At 41.2% G+C, this 24341-nt stretch overlaps 1 protein-coding gene across 6 annotated transcripts in view; it reads right to left on the reverse strand.

The window, feature by feature from the left end:
• HIBADH (3-hydroxyisobutyrate dehydrogenase) overlaps positions 1-22821 on the reverse strand; it is a 125037-nt gene extending 102216 nt beyond the window's left edge. The window contains exons 1-2 of one of the 6 annotated variants that reach the window (XM_080818429.1): positions 22684-22721; positions 9317-9399 (exon numbers count right to left, since the gene is read on the reverse strand). Coding sequence is in view for 3 of the 6 variants with exons in the window: in XM_080818426.1 (XP_080674552.1) it covers positions 812-902 (91 nt within the window). In the remaining 3 variants the exon portion in view is untranslated. Of the gene's footprint in view, positions 1-3; positions 29-811; positions 1020-9316; positions 9400-22683 lie in introns of those variants that run through there. The other 5 variants (XM_080818430.1, XM_080818427.1, XM_080818426.1 and 2 more) reach the window with 5 other exon arrangements.
• Between the last annotated feature and the right edge of the window lie 1520 nt (positions 22822-24341).

Here is a 24341-nt window from a genome sequence, read left to right on the forward strand (position 1 = left end):
TACCTTAATTCATTCATCCAAGGGGCCTCAGGTCCTTCATTGGAAAAACGACAAAGATTAGATCTCTGTGCATCTAAAAAGTGCCTCTTCATAAGTCGATGGTTGGCTTCCATAAGTTATAATGGTGTGCGGGGAGAAACAGAGTATGTGCAGGCCACAATTTTAAGGACGCCGAAAGTGTCTTGGTTAATACTCTGACAGAAGTGCCATCTTCAGGTAGCACAGTTACAAAAAAAGCGGGGCAGAGGAGGCAACCCGTGCTAGTCAAGGGGGTGACTTAAAACTTTGCTGGAATGACTTGTCACCTGGTTTGTATAGACGACCACTTGTGTAAGACCATCCTACGCGATTAAGGTGGTTAAACAAAAATCAAACCCCACTGCCCGATGGCACGCCCACCAGGGTGCATCCCTGGGGGCGTTGAGAGTCACAGGGATAGGGGCCAGGTCGCCCCTGGGGTTGGGCCCTCCAATTGTCTTCGCAGCCCTAACTCCAAAGAACACGCCCCAGAGCCAAATATTCATACTCCCTTAACCCAAGCTCTTCCCACCCCTTCTAAATCCCCCAAAAGGCGCTGAAAGCCATTCATCTGGATCCCGGGGGGTAGAGGGGGATTACTGGGGGGTAGGGGGAAAGACTAGCTGTGCGAGAGGTGGCCGCAGAAGAGGCCAGGCCTTGGGACCAGCCAAAACTGGGGGTTTTAAGCCCCGACCCAACCGCAGCGCCTCCCGTGAAAACATCTCTTCGGCCGTCAGGGCGCGAGAAGCGGGCAGCCGGAGGAGGGACGGGGGAGAAGGCGCGAGGTCCTTACCCGCTGCAAAGCTGTACGCTGCCGGGCGCTGCCGGCGGCTCCAATACCGGAGGCCGGAGACGGCTCCGCGGAGCCGTAAGGAGGCTGCCATGCTGCCCCCGCCCCGCCTCCCCGCGGTGACCTCCGCGGCTCCCGGCTCACCCACTGACTGCAAGTGTGCGCCGCGGAGCGGGCGGGATCCACCGCGGCGTGGAGCCGCGCGCGCACGCGCTCTGGAGCTCGGGGCGGGCGCCCACCGACGAGGGGAGGAGCGCGACGCGGAGAGACGCGGCAGGGCGAGACAGGGGTCGTCAGTCCCCTTACGGATAGGGAACCAGACCAATCAGGATTCTCAGGTCCCCGCACTTCGCTAACCAATAGGAAGCCTTTTCGAACCCCACCCACATCAAGCGCCCTGGCCCCGCCCCCAAGCTCCTCCCTCGCCTAGCGACCGCCGGCTGGAGTCTCCTTGTTTATCAAAACGCAGCGGGTGTGCGGGAGGCGGTGGCTGCCACTCACTGTTGGCACCAACAAGCGCCTGACCCTCCGGAACCGCCCCCTAGGAGGGTGTAACTTCTCGTGCTGCCTTCGTGCACACAAGAACAAAACTGATTCGCCGCAGCTGCTGTAATTTTTATGCAAAATCAGAAATTCCTAGGCTAAGTATAGGGACCCATTTTTAAGTTCAATAGTACGCGGATCTCCTAATGTTAGTTAGTACTTGTATTTTTAGCGTCTGTTCATTGAGAAACAACAGAAATCTACCATTAATGTGATAACTTTGATATGAATTTCACTTTAACACAACAATTTCTCCATAAATTTGAGAAACAGTAGGAAAACAAGTTGGTAACATTATTCTATTTTATGGGTGGAATTACTAGGAACTCTATTCCAATATATATTTCTTTAATGTTTTGAAAATTCTGCATTTTGTAAGCAAAAACTAAGGATAAATGAAAATACAAAAAAAAAGAAAAATAGTCTATATGTATGTGTGTCCAAGACAGAGTTATTCATTCTTCTTTCTGTGCTTAGTGTACATATTTGAGTCTCTGAACCCTTTGGCAACAACTGCAGGGCTTCCCATCTCCACTGACTCCATAAAAGGGTTGTGAGCCCCGCACACTCCAAAGCAAAACTTGCAACCTTTGCAGAAAGGTAGTATAGGAGGAAAAACAGTGAGGAGTGTCTAGGGCAATAGAAATCCCAAGGTGTCCATCCCCCCCCCCCAAATTCATTCTACTTATTCATTTGCCTAGACTGTGCTCACCCAACCTTTTAATCTGAGTAGTAAAATCAACAGATTTGACTTTGACCTTATTTTTCACTTCTGCCCAGTCAGTCATGGAGTTGGAAGTACCTAAAGGAAAAGGAAAGAAACTGGATAATTTCCAAGCAGGTTCTTTCATGGTTCTGGGTAGGCTAGCAATGTTTCCAGGAACTAGTACAGAGTGCAAGGTTCACATTTCTAACTGGTACAAAAACAACTCCTTTCTTTGGCTATCTCTCCACTGCAGCCCTCTGTTCCACACCAATCAAAAAGAAAGAAGGGAGGGAGGGAGAAACAAAGGGAGGAAGGAAGGAGGGAAAGGGGAAAAATTATTTCAGCATTGGGACAGTCTCCTAGATTTGGGTTCCTGTCCAAATCTATTTAATTGGTTTCTGGAGAATGTCCTACCTGATCTTCTCTCTTCAGTTTATTTGGGTTTTAGCTGGAGTAGACCTCCTGCAACCAATAAATGTAGTCCTACGGATTTCTATAATTAACTGCTGAAATGTGCTCTGCCTTTCAACTATGTCAGCCTACATAGCAGAGCTATTTACAACACAGGACAACATATCAATTGATCTCCCAGCTCCTAAACTTTATATCCCAGTCCTCTTGAGATTTTATATCCAATCAGATCGTTTTTGTCATTTTTATGGTGCGCTACTGCTTTTTGTTTCTCCAGGTGGTTTATAGAGATCTTTTCTTGAAAACGAGTATTTCTTTGCAAAAGGTTGCTTCCTATGTGCAGTGTCTTCCTGGACTGAAAGAGGAAAAGGAGAAAGGGGGTCAGAAAGAAGAACAGGCAGAACTAGAGCTGGTCATGAGAACTTTTTAATTTGTGCTTTTTTTTTTTTTTCTCCAAACTAATCTCATGGCTTTGAAAAAGGAATGAGTGCATTGAAAATTTGTCTCTTTTGCTCAACTGAGACCAAGGGATAAGTCACAATTTCTCCATATCCCTACATCATGTAGTTTAATATCTCCTCTCAGAAGCCCTTTACTGATTCATATATTAAGGCTCTGAGACTTTTACAGAAGTTTATAATAAACAGTATCATTTTTTAAGTAATTACTATTTGAGGGGGCTTATAGATATTATTATGTTTGCAAAGGCTGTCACTACCCATGTTGGCTTTATTTGATTGCCTCCCTGATATCTTGAAGGACATTGTAGCTTTTTCCTAGATCTCTGACATGTAGTTTTGTTTGAAATTGTGTTTCAAGACATTACAGCCTCTTTGCTTCTGCTTCCAGGTAGATGGAATAAGTATATTTTTCTCTATCTCTCCCAATAAGTACAACTAAAAACTTCGGACATTATATATAAAACAAATTTAAGAAACTCTGAAACGCGGAGAAAAAATGGCATACTAGCTAGGGACCTCTGTACCCAAAGTCAGAGGGAAGTACTTGGGTTTTTGTTTAACCTTAAGCTCCCATACTGAGTACTAGAGAAGCCAACAGCTAGAAACCTTGAAATGCTGAGAGGCACAGACAAAACTGCCCCAGTGAAAGGCTATTCTCTTTAGCCAAAGGATGAGGAAGAGTCAGCCTACCAAAATATCACTTTTACAAAATAATTACTCTGCTATAGACAAGCACCACACAATAAAAACCTGTGACCCCACCCATGCCTGGAAAGGCCAAGTGAGGAGCCTAGACTTGCACACTCTATAGGCTATAATGAAACACCTCAACATCCTAACATCCCAATCCCTCATACCTCAATCCCACTGGTGTCATGTCAGAGAAAGCCAAGTAGAGGGCCAAGACTTATATACCACTGCTGAGTTATAACAAATAACCCTCTACACATATCCCCCATCCCTCTCCTTGCAGAAACTATGTTGGGAGCCTGGACTTCCACCCCTACTTGGCAGTAATGAGACAACCCTTCTCCCTGCTGAGAGAGTCAGAGGAGTGGCCTACTGGAGAGCAAGGACTTTCATCACTCTCTGGTGTAAGGAGGCAACCACCCCCATTATGGTGCCATTGGAGGCCTCATGGGGAGTAGTAATGAGGCTCTCCTACCCCTCTCAGCTAAGGAAGTACCAGTGGAAGCCTAATGGGAAGTTGAACTCCTACCTAAGCCCACCAGTAATGAGGAACCACACCCCCATGCCACCAATGTCAACATGGGCAGAATGGAGAACCTTGAATTCTACACTTATGTCCCATTAACATAGACAATGCCCCCTCTATTCCTTTTCCAGGGCTAGGAAAAGCCAGCTAAAATAGGTAGTCTAAATAAGATCCAGAGTAGAATAATAACCAAACATCCATGTTGCAATTGAAAGTCGTTCATCATACCAAGAACCAGGAATGTCTTAAACTGAATGAAAAGAAAAAAGATGTCAATATCCCATAAATCAACTATAACAAAAATAATAGAGACTTTTGGCCTTGTTTGTTTTTGCTTAAAGAGATGATTACCAGAAGCCCATGCCATAATTTCCGTAGCCTGCAATCACTCTGATATTTCCTGGGTCAGATCATTTCTACATTTGGCCAAATTTATCTGTAAAGAATATTAAGCAGTGTCTTGCAATCCCAAATGCATGTTAAACCGTTTTCAAAATACCAAAGCTCCGTCCTCATCCACAAGTGGCTTCTAGAGTAAGTCATAGAGCATTTGAATTTGTTTTTAATTTCTTCAAATGATTCTGCTACACAGTGAATATAGAGAGCCACAGCCATAGGAGGGAAAGCTAGCTAAGGCATAAAAGATGCTCAGGAACTCACCATGCTGGCAATGACAATGGGCATAGAGAAAAAGAGACAGGTATGAAAGATATCTGGGAGGCAAATCCAGTAATACCAGTTACTTCTGAAGTTGAAGGGAACTTGAAAGGGAAGTAATCCAGGCAGAGCCCCAGGTTGTTGGCTTGGGTGAAAAAATAGTTGAAAATGCCATTTCCCAATGTGATGAATTGGATTATATAAAGTTTGAAGTGAATGTGTCCAAGGGCAGTTGGCCAGATGGAGAATCCACGTTAGAGATTCATATTTGGAAGTCACGGGCTAAGAGATGGTAAAGGAAGTCATGGGTGTAGGTGGGATCATTATGAACGTTTTAAAGGAACATTTTTGGGGTGCCTGGCTGGCTCAGTCAGAGCATGCAACGCTTGATCTTGGGGTCATGAGTTGAAGCCACTTGTTGGGGGTAGAGTTTACTTAAGAAAAAATTTTTTTAGTATTTTTAAAAAATTAAAAATAAAGGAACATGGGTGATGATAAAACTCCAGAGAACACCATAAGAAGTCGGTGGAAGAATTAGAGCTTATGAAGACTGAGAGGGAGGGTCCAAAGGAGGAAAGACATAAGGAGCAATATCCAAGAAGTCAAAGCAAGAGAAAAGTTCAAGGAGGGAATAGTTCACAGTGCCAGTTGTTACCATGTATGTGATAAGATAAGTGCATAAAGGTAAGTCCTTATAGGCTCTTGCAACTCAGAGTTAGTGTTGGCTTTAGTAAGGGAGAGCAGATGTAGTGAAACGGTGGGGCCAGATCACCATAGATCGAGGAGAGAATGACCAGTAGCAAAATGGAGAAATTCAGACAGCAAACACTCTCTGCTTTTTCATAACACTTGGCCTATGAAGGGAAGAATTTAGAGAGATGTAAATGCCAAGGGAGGCCTTTATTTACTTGTTTTCATTTTAAAGAGAAAAGACATTTGAGTATGTTTAAATCCTAAGGAGAAACAGTAAAGAGACTGAATTGAAGAAAGGGATGTTGATAGGTGATAGTTTTGGGGTTATTACTGAACAATCCCAGGGGTTCTTTCTCTTTAATTAAAAAAAAATGCTTCCTCATTTAGTTTCTATGTAAGACCTGTAGTCAGAAGGAAAGCATGTAGAGAGCCTCAGCTAATAAAGCTGTGGATTTTCTTTCCCACAACAACACAAGCCTAGAACAATCTTACAAACACATAGTGAGATATAATAATTTTTAAAAATACAGGTCAGGGTGCCTGGGTGGCTCAGTCAGTTAAGCATCTGACTCTTGATTTCAGCTCAGGTCTTGATCTCAGGATTGTGTGATGGAGCCCCATGTCTGGCTCTGCGCTCAGCATGGAGTCCGCTTAAGGTCCCCTCCCTCTCCCCTCCCCCCACTCATGTGTTCTCTCTCTCAAATAAATAAATAAAATAAATCTAAAAAAAATACAGATCAAGTTGGGAACATGCATACATTTATGAAAATATTTAAAATATTGTTTCCTAAGAAGTTTTAATAGTATAGGAGAATTCTCATAATATAACGTTAAGAGAAAAGAATCAAGATACAGGCACCTGGGTGGCTCAGTCAGTTAAGCATCTGCCTTCGGCTCAGGTTACCATCCCAGAGTCCTGAGAGAGAGTGCCTCATTGAGCTCCTTGCTCAGTGGGGAGCCTGCTTCTGACTCTACCTGCTGCTCCCCCTCCTAGTGCTCTCTCTCTCCCTCTGACAAATAAATAAATAAAATTTCTTTAAAAATCAAGATACAAAACTGTTCTTGCAACATTTTGCAATTTGTATTGTATTAAGTATACTTATATGATATATATATACACATACAATTTGTATTGTATTAAGTGTGTGTGTGTGTATATATATGTGTGTATATATATGTGTATATATATATATATATATGTACATGCGTAGGAAAACAAAATGTAGGATTAAAGATGTTTTTTCTTATCTCTGCTTTTCTTCGCCTTTTCTACCTCACCATCCATAAAAATCAATTCCGGATGAACAAAAGACTTATGTATAGAAGACAAAATTTTAAATCTATTAAAAGAAAATGTGGAAGAGTATCTTTGGAATAAGGAAGAATTTTTTTAACAAGTCACAAAAACACAAGCAATAAAGAAAAGTATTAACACATTCAACAGTATTATAATTAAGAACATCTGTTCATCAAAATATAACAAATAGAAAGTGAAAAAACAAGCCACTGGGAAAAGGTGTTTGCAACACACAAAACCATCAAAGGATTGGTATCCACTATATATATTTATTTTTATTTTTAAGAAATCTCCACACCCAATGTGGGGCTCAAACTCACAAACCTTAAATCAAGAGTTGCACACTATACCAACTGAACCAAGCCAGGTGCCCCACCACATTACATTTTATTTTTTTTTAATATTTATTTATTTGATAGACAGAGATTACAAGTAGGCAGAGAGGCAGGCAGAGAGAGAGGAGGAAGCAGGTTCCCTGCTGAGCAGAGAGCTCGATGCGGGGCTCGATCCCAGGACCCTGAGACCATGACCCGAGCCGAAGGCAGAGGCTTCAACCTACTGAGCCACCCAGGCGCCCCGACCACAATACATTTTAAAATCCTACAAATCTACATAAAACATATAAACAGCTAATAGAATAAAAAAGTAAAAGATATAAACAGACATCTTATTAATAATCATGAGATGCATATTAAAATCACGATGAAGAGATAGAGAAACAGGAGCTTTCTTACATAGCTAGAAGGAGTGTAAATTAGGTCAATGACATTGGGAAATTCTTTGGCATTGCCCAGTAAAGTTGCACAAACTCAGTAATTCCACTCTTAAATATTCAGCTTTGTGAAATGCATCTATATGTTCATCAGGAGCCCTGTGCAGGAAAGATCTTTTTTTTTTTTTTAAGATTTTATTTATTTATTTGACAGAGAGATCACAAGTAGGCAGAAAGGCAGGCAGAGGGGGAGGGGGAAGCAGGCTCCCTGCTGACCAGAGAGCCCAAAATGGGACTCTGGATTCCAGGACCCTGGGCCAATGACCTGAGCTGAAGGCAGAGGCTTTAACCCACTGAGCCATCCAGGTGCCCTCAGGAAAGATCTTAATATTGTTGTTCCAGTGGCAAAAAACTGGAAACAATGCAAATATCCAACAGAACAAGGAAATACATTGTGGTGTATGCATAAAATGGAATGTCATTTTAGTAGTGAGAATGAACGCAATATCAGTGCTCTCATTAACATGCATGACCCTCAAAAACAATGTTGAGTGAGTCACAAAAGAAAAAGTACTTTTACAGAGAGCTCAAAACAGGCAGAACAAAGTATTTCTTTGTATGAATACATATACATGTAGTAAAATGATATTAAAGTAAGAGAATGATTAACACCAATTACAATATAGAGGTTACCTCTGATTGGGAGGAAGAGGAGGTGGGGTGACTGGGGAGAGGCACACGGGAATCTGCAGAGCTATTAGCAAAATTCTGTTTTTTAAGCTTTGTGATAGGTCCAGGTGGTCATTTCATTCTTCTTTAAATAATAATGTTTTTACTAAACATGTGCATATCATACACTCTTGTAGGCATGTGATTTAACTTGGAGGTAATTTTTTAAAACTAACCACACACCCACAGTGTGCCTAAGAATGTAAATTTGTGAAGGTTAGGACACACTTCATAGGGATCATTTACAGGTTGAGGCAATACTCAGAGAGTGATGGAAAGAACTTAGGTCTCTGATGGAACCCGAGCCTCTGCTAATATGGACCAGGATAACAAGGTCAGCCCTGAATCTTTTACCTGGACTATTCAAGTCCCTGTATCTTGGGATCTTTTTTTGTAGCACCAGTTTGTCCCTTGGCTAATAAAGCCATCGTCCTTCTTTATGTGTTCCTTGTAAACATCAGCAGAGTAGGTAAGTCTTGAATGACAATGGTACAGGGCTCATATGCTGTTGTCTGGGAAAAGATCAGCTGCTTCCATACCTTAGAAATTTCATTTTCTCTCTTTCTAGGACTTTCAGGCCCTGATACACTGGGACAAGTTGGCTAAAAATTATGAGACCAAAGTTAACACCAGAATGCAAATTGATTAATTTACTAGGAAAAGTAAAACAGCAATACCCTTGCAGGCGTAGTTAGTATATTCCATCCCCTATAATAAAGTTGCATGGAAAACTAATTCATCAGAAGCTGTTTCAGTGACTTGCCAGAGAATTTTAAAGTTCATGTGGTAAAGTCATTCTCTCCCTGTAGGGAGACCTGCATGGAACTTAGAAGGCTGCTTCCTGATCATAAAATCTAAGCAAGGGGAAACAGATGAGTTAAAGGTATAGTGATTGGCTTTTTACTTTTGTAACCACAGGGACAGGATCAAAATCAAAAGCTAAAATCTCCTATCTCTATCTTCACATCTGAAATGGTATTGCAGCTGAGAGCAAAAATAGGTCAAAGGCAGAAGGTACGGCTTCCTTTTCCTGATCCCAAGCCCAATCCTAACCCTTCCCTTTCCCTGAACAACAGACATTACCAATGTTTGCCTCTGGGACTCTTCTTTTTTTATCCCAAGGGCTGGTCCAAGAGAGTGTTGCTTGTCTTTAATAAGATTTTCACCTGTTTTGGGGAAAAAAGAAAAAAATATCTCCCTAGATCATAGACTTTCTGGGAACAACTGCCTTTGTTCTGAGAATATGCTATTTATTATTTTTTTGGTGGTAAAACATCTTTTCTCTTATGACATGATGGTGGTGGTTTTTGACAGATATTTCTTGTGTCAGTCTTTGGTAAATTGAAACGTTGGAAGCACTTCATCAGGCTCTCCAATTTTTTTAAAGAGTCATAAAACCTAAAGGCCTGTTTTATCCTCCAGAAGATGAACAACCACTTTTTGATTGACATGTTTTTAAGATAGGATAATAACTTCAGATCGATTACACTGAAGTTTTCTGAGCCTTCAAACTATCCTTCAGGTGAACCATTTTTGGTTCATTTTATAACTAAACTTCTAGATTTTTTTTTTAAGAATTTAATTATTTATTTATTTGTCAGAGAGAGAGAAACAGAGCACAAGCAGGAAGAGCGGCAAGCAGAAGCAGAGAGAGAAGCAAGGACCCTCCCCCTCCAATGCAGAACTGGATCCCAGGACCCCAGGATCATGACCTGAGCTGAAGCCAGCTGCTGAACTGACTGAGCCACCCAGGCGTCCCAACTTCTAGGTGTTTTATTTTATGTCCTTCTCAAGTTATCAGGACATAACATGATAGCCCTGAGGTATTTAGAACATCCCATGAATTCACTTTCTAAGAGCACAGTAATCATGTCTTATAACAGTAATAATAACATCTGTAATTTCTTGAGCATGCACCATATGTCAGACACTGTAAGTGCTCTATAAGTTCTTTACCTGGATTAATTCAGGCAGTCCTTTCCCTAGGAAGTAATTATAATTATTTGTCAGAAAGCACAAATAATAATTATAATTATAATTATTATGAGCACAAATAATAATTATAATTATTATTTGCATTTTAAGATGAGATGATCAGAGCACAAAAAGGTTATTAATTTGTCTAAGATCACATAGCTCATAATACCTGGAACTCAAAACCAGGCGATCTGATTCCAAAGTCCAAGTTCATTTTGTGTCTCAAAAAAATCATGTTGCCTTCTCATTGACAAATTAAACCCCGCTTTTCCATGAGACAGAAATCTGGCAATGCCTAGTGGTGTATAGTGTAATCTCCAATACTTGGTACTTAAAAAATATTCAGTGCTAAATCTAATCTACCTTATCCATAGAAATACACAAACAATTTGCATTTCCTAGGGTAGAAAAATGAAAATCCTTCTCAATAACTCCCTCCATCCTTTTTTACTCTTCTCTTTGTGAACACTTTGTCCCTAAAATAATTCATGACTGTGGCTTTTTTTTTTTTTTTTTCTGACAGAGATCACAAGTAAGGAGAGAGGCAGGCAAAGAGAGAGGAAGGGAAGCAGGCTCCCTCCTGAGCAGAGAGCCCCACGTGGGGCTCGATCCCAGGACCCTGAGATCATGACCTGAGCCGAAGGCAGAGGTTTTAACCCACTGAGCCACCCAGGCGCCCCCATGACTGTAGCTTTAAGGAGAATGATATTTCTTAAGAAGTTTTTCCCTTGTACTAACACTAGTGTCCTTTTTATTTTTTTCAACAAACTTTCAGGTTTTAACCTACTCCATCAGTGTGACTGAGATAAGACCTTGTCTCTCTATTGCCTTTTCGGGGGATATAGCCTTGAATTCTGTTTAGGGAGGGTCCTGCTTCGTCTTTCCCCATACTGAATCCCCCAAACCTTCCTTGGCCTTCCCCGCGCTGACCTCTCATGAGTGTACTCCATGTAACCTTTCCTAACAGGTGTCTTTTGAGAAGTCCACATATCGGCCAATTTTCCACATACGGTTAGTCTCAGCTTTCATGCTTTGGGTCTCCCAACACATTCTGTAATGTCAGGCCTAGCCAGGGTTTCCAACTCCTAACTCTTTAAGAAAGAAAACCAAACCAAAAATCATTCACATTCAAGTCTTCCTTTAGTGGGTTCTATATATTACCTAACATGTCAAGGGTTCCCAAGACCACCCCCAGATTTAGGGGTCTACTAGAAGGACTCAGGACTCAGCATATAGTCATACTCATGGCTATGATTCATTACAGAAAAAAAAAAAAAATACAAAGCCAAAGCAGCTGAGGCAAAAGATACAGGGTCAAAATCCAGAGGAAGCTATGTGTAAGCTTCAAAGAATCTTCTCTCAGTGGAGTCATATGGGACACACTTAATTCCCTGGCAGTGAGTTCTGATGTGTAAAATGTTGTCTGCCAAGGAATCTCATTAAAGACTCAGTACCCAAAGCTGTTATGTATGTATGTATGTATTTATTTAAGATTTTCTTTATTTGACAGAAAGAGACACAGAGAGAGGGGAACACAAGCAGGGGGAGTGGGAGAGAGAGAAGCAGGCTTCCCGGCCGAGCATGGATCCTGATGCCGGGCTCCATCCCAGGACCCTGGGTTCTTGACCTGAGCTGAAGGCAGACACTTAACGACTGAGCCACCCCGGCGCCCCTGTTTTTTATTTATTTCATTTTAAAGCTCGCTACTCTTTGTGTGTGTGTGTGTGTGTGTGTGTGTGTGTGTGTGTGTGTGTGTGTGTGTGTTTAAGACATTATTTATTTATTTGTCAGAGAACACAAGCAGGGGGAGTGGCAGGCAGAGGGAGAAACAGACTCCCTGTTGAGCAAGAAGCTCAATGTGGGACTCAGTTCCAGCAGCCTGGGATCATGACCTGAGCCGAAGGCAGATGCTTAATAGATTGAGCCGCCCAGGCACCCCTCAGTGCCCAAAGTTTTTACTGGGGGCTGGTCGCATGGGCACCCTCTGCCTAGCACAAAATTCCAGACTCCAGAAGGAAAGCAGGTATTTGGTATGAGCTGTATCATTAGTACCAAGCAGTTTACGTACAGTGAGCCATTCTTACTAGTTAGGGCGGTGGGAACCCTTCCCAAATCCAAGTTTCCAGACAATAGCCAAGGGCTAACCTTGCCTTTCAAAGTTTGTAACTCTTCTTTGAATAGCTAAGGAAGTACAAATAGAGGAGATCTGGTAGAACAGGTCTAAGGCAAAGTCCTTGAGGGAGAGCCAAGAGTCTGAATCTGGGGTTCTCAGACATATTGCCAAGCCCAGAGGTCTGCAGCCAGACAGAAAATGAGAAAGAAAACAAAAAATGGGAAAGCAAAGCAGGAATCTGACAGAATTAAAGCCTACTGAGGGCTCTGATCAGAACTGATTGATCCTAAATGCTGCTGTGTACATTGGGAACCACTCCTGGTACACAGCTGAATCAACGGCTTAAAACTATAGAGTTAGGCCTGGCAAACGCTCTCCAGATTACTCCCACAATATGGCAAGGACCCATCAGGGAAGAATGCCTGAGACTGAGCACTGAGGTGAGTTTTGATGGGAGAAAGCCAGTGCCACACCAATTTCAGGGCCTCACCTTTCCCACTGTCTCAACTTCTTTGGTACCAGGCAGAGTCTAATGTCTCTATGTTGTCTGACACATATCTGAGCCTCCTTTCAGAGCGCCAAAGAGGCTGACTTCTGTGAACAGTATTCCCACAACATATAGGCAACTATTCCTACATCTGTCCATGCTTGGCAGAGCTCTGGAGAAACCTTGACAGTAGTGTGACATGGGAGAAAGGAAGTCCTCCCGTGCAACTCTAGCTAGTTATATGTCCCAGTAGACAGAGCTTGGATCCAGGCCTTTCTGCTATGCCGGGGTGCAAACTGAGAGGCTACTGGGACCCTTTCAAGAGAACTAATTTGACTCATTAGGGAATCTAATAGTCCCATATGCAACATAACCTCTTTCATTAGTCAGACAAATAAAGGATACTCTTGGCCAAAAGATAAGTCAGTGATTCCCAAGGAGCTCTCATTCCCTTTCCTGTCCCCTAAGCCTACTAGGGGATAGTGTCATACAATTCAATCATAAACCATATTTCTTTTCCTCTGGGTCTTTCTCAGGATTGATGGGGCTACTGATGAAGATAATTTATGTGTCATCTGTTCCTGCTCACACTTGTCACTGAACACTCAACCATGCACCTGCTAGATAACCATGTACCTACAAAATGCAATAGAATAGTACAAACCACCAAATGGTTTCTTTTCCTACAGAGCCTTTACAGGGCTCCATACTTGCAAGCCCATATTTGTAGGGTATTTTAAATCCAGGTCCAAGTCTATTTCCCCTTACTCCTAAACTCATGGCCAGGAATCTATGAACCATGTGCTAGAATATTTCAGATTCAGGCCATCCTCTTAAAAGGACAGCTGCCCTTGGGGCGCCTGGGTGGCTCAGTGGGTTAAAGCCTCTGCCTTCGGCTCAGGTCATGATCCCAGGGTCCTGGAATCAAGCCCTGCATCCAGCTCTCTGCTCAGCAGGGAGCCTGCTACCCGCCCCCCACCCCCAACCCACGCCTCTGCCTGCCTCTCTGCCTGCTTGTGATCTCTCTCTCTCTGTCAAATAAATAAATAAAATCTTTAAAAAATATATTTTAAAGCTTTACAAAAAAATTTGATGAGCATATGGTAAGATTCAGTCAGTGTAAAAGGGCAATCAAAGTAAATGTCCATCTCATTTCAAATATTATCTACTCTCTAGAGTCAATACAGAGTAATTTCACACACATATATGTGCATGTCCTTGTTTCTATTCAAATAGAAAAACAGTATAGGCACTGCTCTAAAGTCTTGCTTTCTGTACTTTGTGTATCTTGGAGATCACATCAAATCATACATATAGATTTATCTCATTTTTTTAAATTCAATTAGCCAACATTTAGAACATCATTAGTTTCAGATATAGAGCTCAGTAATTCATCAATTGCATGTAATACCCAGTGCTCATCACATCACGTGCCCTCCTTAATGCCTGTCACCCAGTTACCACACCCCCACACCCTATCTCATTCTTTTCATTTTTTTAAAGGATTTTATTTATTTTGAGAGAGAGATGGAGAAAGAGAGAGCATGCTGGGGAGAAGGGCAGAGGGAAAGGAAAAGGGAGAGAGCAGACTCGCCACTAAGCATGGAGCCTGACCCAGGGCTGGATTCCAAGACTCTGAGATCGTGACCTTAGCCAAATCAAGAGTTGGACACTTAACTGATTGATCCATTCAGGTGCCCTATCTCATTCTTTTTAAAGGCTGCCTGATACTCTATTGTAAGGATGTACCACAATTCATTTAACCAATTCTAATTTTTGCCACTATAAATAATGATGAAATTAACATCCTTAAATTTATATATTTAGATAAAGATATGAGTGTAGTGCAAATCTGAGGATAAATTCCTAGAAATGTAATAAATGGGTTAGAAAGTACATACGTTTTATATTTTAATAGTTATTGCCAAAATTGATAGAACCTCTTTACAAGGGCTTTTGGAAGTAGCTACTAAAATAAAAGATGAAATAAAATAAAAATGAAATGAAATAAAATAAAGAAGGGGCGCCTGGGTGGCTTAGTCAGTTGAATGTCCAGGTCTTGATTTTGCCTCAGGTCTGATCTCAGGGTGGTGAGATCCAGTCCTATGTCAGACTCCACACTCAGCAGGGAGTCTGCTGGAGATTCTCTTTCTCCCTCTCCCTCTGCCCCTCCCCTCACCCGTGTACATGTGCTCTCTCTCCCTCTCTCTCTCTCTCTCTCAAATAAACAAATAAATCTTTAAAAAAAATGCATACACTTTTTTTTGGACATGGAAAAATATTTAATAACTGTAGGTGTGCCTCTCTTCTCATTCCTGTTTTGATTTGACAGCCTCCCCAAACTGTCAGTACCAGAGAAAACATGGGAACTTTTTCTCACCAGGACTTAAAAACCAGTAAGGCCCCAGTTTTCTAGCTTTGGAAATGATTTCAGGTGAGATCATTCCACAGCATGCCTCAAGACTCTCTGTTCAAGGAAAATCCCCTCCTGGTTCTACAGGATGCTGAGGTCTTCTGTTCCTTTGCAGCCTGGTGCTGGGAACTGTGCAGATGGAAATAGTAGTAGGCTCAGGCATTGCAGAGGTAGCCCCCATTAATAGTGAGGAGCATCGTGGAGGTAGAGAAAGTCTTGTAACCAATGTCAGCTAGTTGCTTGGCTGTTGGCAGCTGCCTCTCGGACTCAGCTATCTATGTGGGAGAGTGCGTCACATGTCCAACATAGCACAGGTCAAATAGACTGTTTTTCCTTATGCTATTCCAATTGGTCAAAATTATACTGCATTTTAGATTGGTTAATATTTGGACTGCAGCTTTATTTGAGTTTTGTTTGTTTTCCTGGAGTTTCTAATTGCCTTTCTTTTCTTTCCTTTTTTTCCTTTGAGAAATGGAATATGCCTTCTTCACTATATCCAAATATCTTCCAACAACTTATTTATTCTATGTGTAGCATGGAATTAATTTATATTAATTTATTTATTTTCAGTTTCCATTGAATACTTGCTTGAATTTGGAAAGGCTTATTTCTAGGGGTGCCTGAGTGGCTCAGTCAGTTAAGTGTCTGCCTTCAGCTCAGGTCATGATCCCAGGATCGAGCCCCACATCAGGCTCCTTGCTCAATGGGGAGTCTGCTTATCTCTCTGACCCTCCCCCCCCCATGTGCTCTCTCTCTCTCTCTCTCTTAAATAAATAATAAAATCTTAAAAAAAAAAACATGAGAAAGAAAGAAAAGAAAGGCTTATTTCTAGACCTGCAGCATTAGCAATCATTTGGGATTTCTGTTGATTGAAGACTGGGTTAGTTCCATGTTTTCTGCATTCCAGGTCATTTTCTTTCTGATTTCCCTCCTTGTTTTTTTCTCAAGTACAACAAATAACTTCCCAGGAAAGGAAGGTCTGAGTCCTTGAATATCTTTATCTTGTTCTATTGCTTTCTTGACAGTTTGACTCCAAGTTTCCAACTCCAGAATCTCTCTGAGGTTCTACTTGAACAGATTTATTCCTACTGCCCCTGATTATATCTGGGTTGTGGCTTCCTTCCCTCTGTTAAAGCCATCATATAGCTTCATCTCTTCATCTCTTTTCTGACTTCCATAAATTAAGAAAACAAAAACAAAAACAAAAAATGGATGATTCTCATCCTATTCTCTTCAGTCTTCTGATTTTATTTCCTTTTTTTGATTTTTGTTCCTTTACTATCATATTAACTCCATCCTGACCAAACAGTGCAGTTTGACTTGCAAAGACTTTCCATAATTCTTTTGATTTTTTTTAGTCTCAAAACAATTATGTTGGTTGTCATCATAGATAAGAACTCACCTGCCTGCTTTTTTTCTTTCTTTCTTTCTTCTTTTTTTTTTAAAGATTTATTTATTTATTTATTTTAGACAGAGGGAAAATACAAGTGGGAGGGGCAGAGGGAGAGAGACTCTCAAGCAGATTCCGTGCTGTGCACGGAGCCTAATGTGGGGCTCAATCTCATGACCCTGAGACCTCGACCTGAGCTGAAACCAAAAGTCAGATACTTAACAGACTGTGCCACCCAGGTGCCCCTCACCTGTGTGCTTTTTCCATGAAAAAGTAGCTATTGGTGAGCTCTAACCACTTATGTAGTCATGTAAACTTGAACTATGTGGGTGGAAACAAAATGTCTTCTTCCAGAACTATTAGGCACTTAGCATTTCAGGATGGTTTTAAAGTATTACCACAGACATCATAGGAATTTACTTGCCTACTTACTAGCAAAACATGTAAGGAAATAACTAAATGGGTATTCCTATTAAGCATTGGTAACAGCCTGAACTTTGTGTAGCATTGATAGAGTATGACTTTAGATGAAGTCACATTAGTCTCAAACTAAGTGGGTGAGTCGAATGAAATTACTTAAATTATTTATATTTTGTTATTTTAAGCAATCCATTATAAATATAAAACGTATAAGCAGTAGTGTGCTGGTAAATATTTAACAGCCAACTCTTGAGGAAAAAAGTATGTATAAATATATGTTTATCAAAAATGTGTATAAATGAGGATGTGTGGCATACAATTTACAAGTAATGAGAACATGATAAAGAAAACTTGTAACTTCCACATAGCTAATGGATTCTTAGAGAATGCTTGTACTGATTTTTACTAAATTTTTGTATCTGTAGCCAACATATGGCCACAATTGGACTATGATTTGACAAATGGAGTTACCTCCCAATCTGCTCTTTTCCTAATCTATTGTCATTAAATCTGACCTATGCAGTCAATTTTTCATGACAGCTTTGCTGAATAACTAACTTGCAAAATTACTGAAAATTCAACGATCAGCTCTCGCAGATAGGTACAAGCCAACTCCAGTACCCCACTACCTTTAACCTCCAGTTTTCTGACCTCAGTATCAAAATGAGGATCCATCTACTTTTATTATCCAAATAATACTTCTCTGAGATCATGAAAATATCTTTCTTCTCTGTAATCCCTGTTCTGTAACCATTCCCCATCTCCTACCATAAGAAATCTAGACCCCAGGGACTGGGTTGGTTAGCCCTACTTAGTGACCTCCAGAAGAGAAAACTAGAAATTCGGCGGGGCCATCAAGGTGGTCTCTTGGGCTAGGGCAAGGCTGTTGCTGGTGTCACAGCCACATGGTGGCACTATTGAAACACAGGTATCACAGCTGCCTCAGTACCCCTCCACACACCAATCCCATCCCCTAGGTTGCTCCAAGCCTTGGAAAAGTTGATGATGAACCAGCCTACATCTCTTCTAAAAACCTAGCACCCCTCTCTCCTTGCATACACAGTTCCTTTCAGCACAAGAAATTCCATGGATGCAAACAAGCCCGTTGGCATGCTGCTTGCATAAAAGTGATATAACAGGACTTTCCTGTTTCATCTGTCCCAGCAAGCTCACTTGTTGACCACCGGTTTTTAGACCTTGTGATTTATATGTTACTGGGAGCCTCCCTGTCTCAGATTTACCTGTGGTGAAAGTAAATATTTGAATACCAGTCCAGGGCCTGGGAAAGCTCAAGCCCTTTTAATAATTCATGTGTCCTTACTTGTGTGTTTCTATCTTTCCCGGTCCACTGTACCCATGAGGCCTGCTAGATTTTGGTCTGTATTAGATCCCAGTGGAAAAATTCTGTTCTTTATCATCTTGCATGAGAAATTCAACAAAACTCTGCACTTTTGTATTCAGGCAACTTCATCGAAGTGGTCCCAATTTCATATAAATATCCCAGAGAAGGACTCTAATTGGCCCACCTTGGGCATATACCTCCCATGGGCCAGTGTATAGTCAGGAGGATGGGACAGTATAACAGACTAGACCTATACCACACGCCAACTTCTATGATGGGGGGAGCATAAGTGGCAGCCCAGAGTCACGTGGAGTGAGGGAAGTATGATGTGGGAAACAAAGGAAGAAGAAAAAATATTAAATTTCCTTAATACCTACAACACATTGACACATCCTTGAAACAGGCAGAGTGAACTTCCTCTAGGGACTCAGCTGCCTCGATGTTAATACTTTGCCAAGGGCAAAACTCAATCTTAGTCCAACCCTCCAGGATCCTGCAAGTATACTTTAACATATAAAAATTCCTTTGGAAACTTCCTTTATCTCTACTCCCTAAACACAGGACCCACTCACTGATACACATCTGAAGGGTCTCATGACTCAGGTTTTATTAGACATAATAAATAAATGTCATTTTCCCAGTAATAGCCAGCCCCTCAAGGTCCTGCTTCTAAATTCCTTAGAGACTTACACTATCCCTAACCCCCTCCCAACTTGAAAGTATATAATCAGCCTCTCCTCATGACCCCGGTGCCTCTCTTTCTGCCTACAGGTCCTGTCCCTGTGCTTTAATAAAACCACCTTTTGCACCAAAGAGGTCTCAAGAACTTTTTCTTGGCTGTTGGCTTCAAACTCTAACATCTTTCCTACATCAAGTAGAATATTCCGGGGGAAATGGGGCAATCGTATCTGAAAATGAAAAAGAGCTGAAAAACCAAAAGCAACAAACATCTACTTCCAGTAGAGATCTGGCCCTTCCTGCCCCTCCTCAGGGCTAGCTCTCTCTTTTTGGATGTTTTTACCATTCCCGGAGAATAACACGGAAAGTAATGCTTTGTGGGAAAGAATTATAAAATGAACACATATTTAACATAAAGTAACATAAAGTTTAACATAAAGTTTTTAACATTTTAACATAAAGTTTTGTTTTGTTTTTTTAAAGAGTTTAGTTTAGTTTTGTTTTGACAGAGAGAAAGATCACAAGTAGGCAGAGAGGTAGGCAGAGAAGCAGGCTCCCTGCTGAGCAGAAAGCCCAATGCGGGGGCTGGATCCCAGGGTCCTGGGATCATGACCTGAGCTGAAGGCAGAGGCTTTAACTCACTGAGCCACCCAGGCGCCCCAAAGGATGTCTTTTTTGAAGTATTCATTTGACATGGTTGCTTTCCTGTTATGGAGGTTAGATTTTTGTACAATTGGTATTCTCAAAGTGGAGAACAATTTTTGCATGCTTTCAACCCCTCTAACACGTGGTATTAATTTTTCATTTAATGTCTCTATGTTAATTAATTGAATTTAAATTATTACTATTATTTTTAAAGATTTTATTTATTTTTATGAGAGAGAAAGAGGGAGAGCATGCATGAGCAGTGGGGAGAGGCAGAAGGATCAGCAGACTTCCTGTTAAGGAGGGACCCCGTTGTAGGACTCAATCCCAGGACGCTGGAATCATGACCTCAGCTGAAGGCAGATTCTCAACTGACTGAACCATCTAGGTGCCCTAATTGGATTTAAATTAAATAATTTTTTTAAAAAAAGAAAGAAATCAATAACTGTGGTATAGAGTAATATTAAAGACTTAAGGCCCAGGTTGCCTGGGTTGGCTCAGATGGTTAAGCATCTGCCTTTGGCTCAGGTCCTGGGATGGAGCCCAGCATCAGGCTCCCAGCTCAGCAGGGAGCCTGCTTCTCCCTCTCCCTCTGCCTGCTGCTCTACCTGCTTGTGATCTTTCTCTCTGTCTCTCAAGTGAATAAATAAAATTTTAAAAAAATAAAGAATTAAGGACTATGAGCCATTTATAATAAAACCTGCCTCTACCACTTACTAATTGTGGAACTGTGGGCCAATCACTTAAGCTCTCTGAGCTCACTAACAAGCTCATGAGTAGGATTAGCACGACAACATAGAGTTCATATGATTGTTGTGAGGATTAAGTGAAATAGAGCATGTGAAGCACTTGCGGGGGAAAAGTTTTCACTTAATGTGACAGAATAACCTAGCATCTTCAGTGAAAACATCAAATCAGAAGATGCCTTATGCCATTTAAGCCAAGGCAAAAAAAAAAAAAAAAAAAAAAAGCAGTTAAATAATCTCATTGCTGTTCCCTTACTCCCATCATTCCAGATATAATGTTTTGTCTTACAGGCTTCTTCATTTCTAGAAATTCTGTATCACAGTATGAGACATAGGCCGTGGAATGGGAACTGTTCTGATAATGGGAAGCATTAAAGAAGTTCCCTTCGTCCGATTGAGTTTCTGGAACACCTGATGCTATTTGAGCGTCTCATCACTGGAAGACTGTCTCGTAGCTTGTATCTTTGTAGCATACACGCTTCTCTTCCGAAAAGGGTTTAGCGCAGCAGACTGCAAAGTGGGTACTCATACTCCTGGCGTTTCCTGAAGACTATCCTTTTAAAAACACACAGTGTTTGCATTGTCTTAATGCAATCAATTTCCAGATTCTCAACTTCCACACATCTCTTTCCTCAACAGCCCTCCTCCCGAGGACTCCCAGACCTTTCCGTGTTCACCCTTTTCCCACCTCCTAGAACTTACACACTTCTCTCCTAACTGGAGTCCTATCTCCAGGCTGTAAAAATCTGGGAGGAATGTCTTACATGGATAATGAAAGATACTGCTTCTGAAGGGGTATCTTCCTCTTCCCCACCCCAAAATAGGACAAGGAAAGCCTCAGGTAAAAGCACTAAAGTCTTATTTTACCCAAGCAACAAATTCTTGGCAAGTCTCCACGCCTTCTTGGTCTCTCCTCTGTCTCTGTCACATGGAATTAAGATCCGAAATGATATTATCCTAATCGTTTAAATTTTAAAACGATAGTAAGTCTGATTTAGCTGACCAGTTTGACAATGAAGATTGGCTTCAAAAGTGTATTATAGGAGCTCATGGGTGGCTCAGTCGGTTGACCATCTGCCTTCGTTTTGGGTCATGATCTCAGGGTCCTGGGATCGAGCCCACCTCGAGCTCCCTGCTCAGCTGGGAGTCTGCTTCTCCCACTTCTCCCTGCTTGGGCTCACTCTCACTATCTCTGTGTCTCTCTCTCTAATGAATAAATAGATAAAATAGATAAAATAATTTTTAAAGTGTTTATATATACATATATATATGTATATGTATGACTTAGTCCATAAACCAAATGAGCTAAACCTACAGCTCCAAGGACTTGATTAAAAGTGGAAGTGTATATTCATATTACAATACAGCAGGAAGGACACTCTTTATAATCATTGAAACTTACGATGCAAGATTTTTAGATATCAATGTAAAATATGAAAAGGGATCCTATATTTTTCAAAATTCTTTAAGGACTACATATGCAAAGAATTTTGAAGATCCCTGGTCTAAAGAACAGAAACTACCTCAGCAATTTGAAGTCTTCATTAGGAAAATGTAACCATATAACTTACAGCTATAATTAACTATGAAAAATGTCCCATTTAAAAGAAGGATGTAAAAGAATATAACATCTTGGTAAAAATTCATACTTAACTAAGCTAACATTTTTCTTATGTTGACTTAATTTTTTTTACTCTTGAGTCTAATCAAATGTGGGTTTCACCCTGTTAAATATAGAATTTGGCCAGAGGACATACTCAAGCTTTCCGTCGCACCATCTTTCATCCTGTTTGTTTATGCTAGGTGGGAAGTGACTGGTGCTTAAACTCTACTTTCCTGATATTTAAGCCTGCGAAGCCTATATTTGAACCCCTACAAGACCAAAACTTTCTAATTACAGTTCTCCTAGTGGTGGTCCTCCCCACACACTAAATATCAAAGAAGAAAATAGCAATTTTTCCAGACTCTGGTAGATCCCATGACTTTTTCAACCCGATGGAAAAGAAAATTCCAAAAGCACTACTTTTACCTTCCCTCTTCTATCTCCGCTGCTTAGATACCCTTAGGATCATTTAGCACAATATGATGCAAAATTAATTACGGAAGTTTGATTCTATTAAATTGCCAGATGGGTTTACTGACCTAGAGCCAAACTGGTTTTCCTACTAACTCGAATTTTCCTCTCTGTTTCTAATAACTGAAAAACTCTGAAACATATAAAGACATTGTAAATCCTTACCAGCATGGTTTTCTCCACCAACGGACCCTCTTACCCATTAATTAGCTGCCAACTGAGAGCAAAATTTAGGCCAGGGACAGAGAGACCCCTGAGAGGAAGGAGAGAGGAAGAGTGGGGGCTCCAGAGGGCAAAGGGAACTATTTGGAGAGAGGGTGAGTGTTCCCGGGACACACGTCCTATTGCACAAGCTTGCCTTTGGCCGGGCCAGTCCTGGAGGACAAGGTCTTCTTTAGTCATCGCATTTGACCTGGCATAACCTTGGTTGGGGGAGTAGTAGTCATTTCTGGACATTCATTTGGAACAGAGGGTTAGCTTGAATTTTATTTTTCTTTGTTTAATTTTTATTTCCTATCTGCATTGTGGCCAAAGCCCTTACAGTAACAAATTGGCCCAACTCTATCTTTGGGGCCAAAGATTTGACTTTCAGAAAGATACTCTGGCTATCGCATTTGAGGGGTTTCTCTTCTTTCCTCTTATTTCCACGATACATTCAATGTTCCGGCTGTTCCATTTACGTTTTGCATTTGCAACCTGTAAAGATGTTCCTGTCCACTTATTTGGGGAAGAAAAACTCCGTCAATTTTTTTTTTTTTCAAGAAAATAATCCCCAAAGGGTAATTACATGTTTCGTGGGGTGATAGGAACATTTTCTAGTCTCATCAGCAGAGACTGCCAAGCACAGTCCGTGCACAGTGAGTAACTGGTAATGACAAAACCATAAATAAGCAACATTATGGAGGTGTGGATTCATTACCAGTAGACGAAGCAATGGTGAACTTGTTACAGAGAAGAAACAACTTAATTATTCATGTAATATATTTTAAAATGGTAAGAGAACCATTGGTTTGTAGAGCAACTCTTTGCCAGCTCAGATTAAATGAAGATTTAAGTGCAGTTAAGTGCACGCACATGCACTTGAGAATAGACAGAATCCTTTAAGCATCTCATACTAATAAGAACATTGAGGTCACTGAGAACTCACGGAGACTTTGTCTACACAAAGCCTCAAATTGGTCAGTTTTAAGACGATGACTTACAAATCTATTTTCAGTAGCATGTAGGAATAACCTTAATTTTTAAAATATCAACACGGTCTATTTTGTAATTCTTCTGCAGCCCTAAGATTCCTTCACTTCCTCCTCAGGCACTACTGTTGGTCCTACAGGTATTATTGAAAGCTCCTGTTTTCCCCAGCCTTCTAAGGTTAAACTAATAAATATTAAATTGTATTCTGGCTTACTTCTTCAAGGTACCAAATCTAGTTTCCCTTTAAAGACTAAGACTATAGGGGTGCCTGGGCGGCTCAGTCAGTTAAGTGTCTGCCTTCAGCTTAGGTCAGGATCTCAGGGTCCTGGGATGGAGCCCTGCCTCACGCTCCCTGCTCAGTAGGGAGTCCACTTCTCCCTCTCCCTCTGCCTACTGCTCCCCCTGCTTGTGTGCGCTTTCTCTCTTTAAAAAGAAAGGCAGGGAGGCAGGGAGGAAGGGAGAGAGGGAGGGAGAAAGAAATGAGAGGCAAGAGAAAACAGAAGCTGGGGAATAGATCTTGTATTTTTTTTTTTTTTTTAGGTTTTATATTTTAGATTTTATTTACTTGACAGGGAGAGAGTACACGTGGGGGAGCAGCAGAGGGAGAGGGAAAAGCAGGCTCCCTGCTGAAC

This window comes from Martes martes (genome assembly GCF_963455335.1).
Source record: "Martes martes genome assembly, chromosome: 11".
NCBI classification, from domain to species: domain Eukaryota; kingdom Metazoa; phylum Chordata; class Mammalia; order Carnivora; family Mustelidae; genus Martes; species Martes martes.